At 39.2% G+C, this 3,598-nt stretch overlaps 1 protein-coding gene across 1 annotated transcript; it reads left to right on the top strand.

The window, feature by feature from the left end:
- Positions 1-1,016: 1,016 nt before the first annotated feature.
- Positions 1,017-1,992, top strand: LOC111521369 (olfactory receptor 1E2). Its single transcript, XM_023184747.1, has one exon. The coding sequence runs from the start codon at positions 1,048-1,050 to the stop codon at positions 1,990-1,992; it is 945 nt and encodes a 314-aa protein (XP_023040515.1). The 5' UTR covers positions 1,017-1,047.
- Positions 1,993-3,598: the final 1,606 nt, after the last annotated feature.

Raw genomic sequence — 3,598 nt, 5'->3', positions numbered from 1 at the left:
ATGCAAGAGTCACTGTGGGACCAGATGAGGCTGTGGAGGTAGGCATGGGTTAGACAGTGAAATATCGTTTGCGTCCTTTAAAGGAATTTTGCCTGTATCTTAAGAATGATGAGAATCCATAAGGACTCTGAGCAGGAGAATGATGATCAGATTTTTATCTTAGAATGCCACAGTGTGAATGGATTGAAGGCTAGTGAGCATAGCAGCAGGGAGATGAAGTAAGAGTATTCCAATAGTCCAGACAAGAAAAGACATCAGCCTGTTGCAGATTGTGGCAATTGGGATAAGCAGTGGTTGAATTAGAAATAGAATGAAGTACAGAATCTATATGACTTGCTAGGATTAGATGTTGATCTTGAGACAAATAAATGTATGAAAGAAAACTCCCAGGTTTCTGACTTGAGTGTGGATTCCTTTTACTGCGATATGAGCGACTGGAGGAGCGGATTGGGAGAGTGGCAGGGTGAGATGAGTTTCATCTGGGATCTGTTAAGCTGCGTATGGTCACGATCCATGGGGAGATAATCAGGAAGCAACTGGTAATACAGTGCTAATGATGAAAGGTTTACTTAGGAAGTTTAGACGGTAATCAGTGTCACAGGGACAGGTGAACTCTTTCAAGGGCTTGATCTGTAGAATTAGAACAGAATTTAGGAAAAATTCCCAGAAAACACCAATATATAAGATACTGTTAGAGAAGAAACCATTAACAGTTGTTAAGGAATGGCCAGTATGTGTCAGGAAACCAGTGTGATTGCACAGAAGCTAATAGATAAGAGTGTTTTAGAAAGAAAGCAGGAGTCAATCTTGTTACATGTTATCAAAAGTGAGATCGTGTGAAAAGTAGTGTGGATTTTGTGATGTGGCACATTTCTGATTATAGAGGTAATTATAGAAATCTCTGAATATACAGATTGTTGTCAGGGAAAATGATGGTGAAATCAATGATTGAAGAACACCTATTGATGTATCATAGGAATATATTTATTTTTATTGATGGTTTTAAGGGATCCTATTATATTCTCTTAAAGATACTGGAGACAGAGCATGATGGGACGAAATCAAACCAGCATCTCAGAGTTCCTGCTCCTGGGCCTGCCCATCCAGCCAGAGCAGCAAAACCTGTTCTATGCCCTGTTCTTGGCCATGTATCTTACCACCCTCCTGGGGAACCTCCTCATCATTGTCCTCATTCAACTGGACTCCCATCTCCACACGCCTATGTATTTGTTTCTCAGCAACTTGTCCTTCTCTGACCTCTGCTTTTCCTCGGTCACAATGCCCAAATTGCTGCAGAACATGCAGAACCACGACCCATCCATCCCCTATGCAGACTGCCTGACCCAAATGTACTTCTTCTTGTATTTTTCAGATCTAGAAAGCTTCCTGCTTGTGGCCATGGCCTATGACCGCTATGTGGCCATCTGCTTCCCCCTGCACTACACCGCCATCATGAGCCCCATGCTCTGTCTCTCCCTGGTGGCGCTGTCCTGGGTGCTGACCACCTTCCATGCCATGTTACACACTTTACTCATGGCCAGGTTGTGTTTTTGTGCAGACAATGTGATCCCCCACTTTTTCTGTGATATGTCTGCTCTGCTGAAGCTGGCCTGCTCTGACACTCGAGTTAATGAATTGGTGATATTTATCATGGGAGGGCTGATTCTTGTCATCCCATTCCTACTCATCCTTGGGTCCTATGCACGGATTGTCTCCTCCATCCTCAAGGTCCCTTCGTCTAAGGGTATCTGCAAGGCCTTCTCTACTTGTGGCTCCCACCTCTCTGTGGTGTCACTGTTCTATGGGACCGTTATTGGCCTCTACTTATGCCCATCAGCAAATAGTTCTACTCTAAAGGAGACTGTCGTGGCTATGATGTACACTGTGGTGACCCCCATGCTGAACCCCTTCATCTACAGCCTGAGGAACAGAGACATGAAGGGAGCCCTGGAAAGGGTCATTTGTAAAAGGCAAAATCCCTTCCTTCTATGATGGTGATACTTGAGAGTCTTACATGATTTTATCCAATAGATACATGGACATTAATATTTCAATATTATTGCAGATCTCTTTTTTTCTCCACATGGAACTTTTTGTTTAAATGTAATATTACATAATTTCTGAGTAAGTAAAAAAAATGTGGGGGGATATGTAGTTGAACTAAGAAGGTGTTCTCAGTAACCTGCTAGGAAGATTTTCCTTTATGCTAATCCCAGGTGAAGAAAATCTTTAAAGATTGAAAATATTTAAATTAAAATTTAAAATCTTTAAATTAAAAATTCTGTCTTCATTGTTAAACCACCAATTTATCATGTGTAATTAAAAAAACCCTGCAGGTCTGCATTAAATGATAGTCTGTCCTCTCATGTCAATAATAAAACCCAAACATCTCAGTCCCTTTCTTTGCCAAACAAAACTTCAAATTTTGAAAAAAAATTTTTACTCATTTTCCTGAGCAAGTGTTCACATCAGCCTGTCTTCTAACCTTGTTTTCTTCTTAATTTTTATGTCTGCATGTCTTTTTACCTGACCCAAGCCTAAAATGAACTTTCTATTTGCTTAGATACCATAGTTTAGTTTATCTATATCTGAGAGCTAAGTCATACCTGAGGCCCTAAAAGGACTTCTCAAGCATGGGGAAGGGAACCAAAGTCTGCTTAAGAACCCCACTCATTTGTTCACTCATTCATTTATATTAGTTATTTTAAAATTGTTTTAAACATCAACACATAATTGTACATATTTATTGGGTACAGTGTGATATTTTGATACATGTATACAACGTACAATGATCACATCAGGAAAATTAGCATTTCTATCACCTCAAAATTTATCATTTCTTAGTATTGAGAACATTCAGCATTCTTTCTTCTAGTTATTGGAAAAATGCAAAAAATTGTTTACCAGAGTCGTCCTACAGTGCTATGGAACACTAGAGCTTATTCCTCCTATCCTGTAATTTTTAATCCATTAACTAACCTCTATAACCCCACTTCTTCCCCTTCTCAGCCTCTAGTGGCCAATATTCTACTGTATACTTCTATACTGCCAACTTTTTAAGCTTCCACACGTGAGTGAGAATATGTGGTATTTATTTTTCTGTGCCTGACTTATTTAACAGATATCCTTCAGGCTCATCCATGTTGCCATGAATGATAAGATTTTATACTTTTTAATGACTGACTAGTATTCCACTGTGTATATATACACCATATTTTCATTATCTGTTGATGGCCACTTAGGTTGATTCCATATGTTGGCTGACATAAATAGTGCCTAGGAGTGAAGATGTCTCTTGGACATACCTATTTTCTTTCTTTTGCATACACACCCAGTAGTGGGATTGCTGGATCTTTTGGTAGTTCTATTTTTAGCTTTTTTTGAGAACTTCCATACCGTGTTCCACAATGGCTGTACTAATTTACATTCCCACCACTAACAGTATATAAGAATTACCCTTCTCCACATCTTTGCCAACATTTGTTATTTTTAGTCTTCTTGATAAGACTCACATTAATTGGTGTGAGATGAGGTCTCATTTTGGATTTGATTTGAATTTCCCTGATAATTAGTGACGTTGGGCACTTTTTCATGCACT

This window comes from Piliocolobus tephrosceles, chromosome 16 (assembly GCF_002776525.5).
Source record: "Piliocolobus tephrosceles isolate RC106 chromosome 16, ASM277652v3, whole genome shotgun sequence".
In the NCBI taxonomy this organism is placed as follows: Eukaryota; Metazoa; Chordata; class Mammalia; order Primates; family Cercopithecidae; genus Piliocolobus; species Piliocolobus tephrosceles.
This window is presented reverse-complemented; position numbering and strand designations above follow the sequence as displayed.

What these genes read in the sequence shown, in the direction of transcription:
- LOC111521369 (XM_023184747.1), top strand. Translation starts at nt 1,048, where the DNA reads ATGATGGGACGAAATCAAACCAGCATCTCAGAGTTCCTGCTCCTGGGC.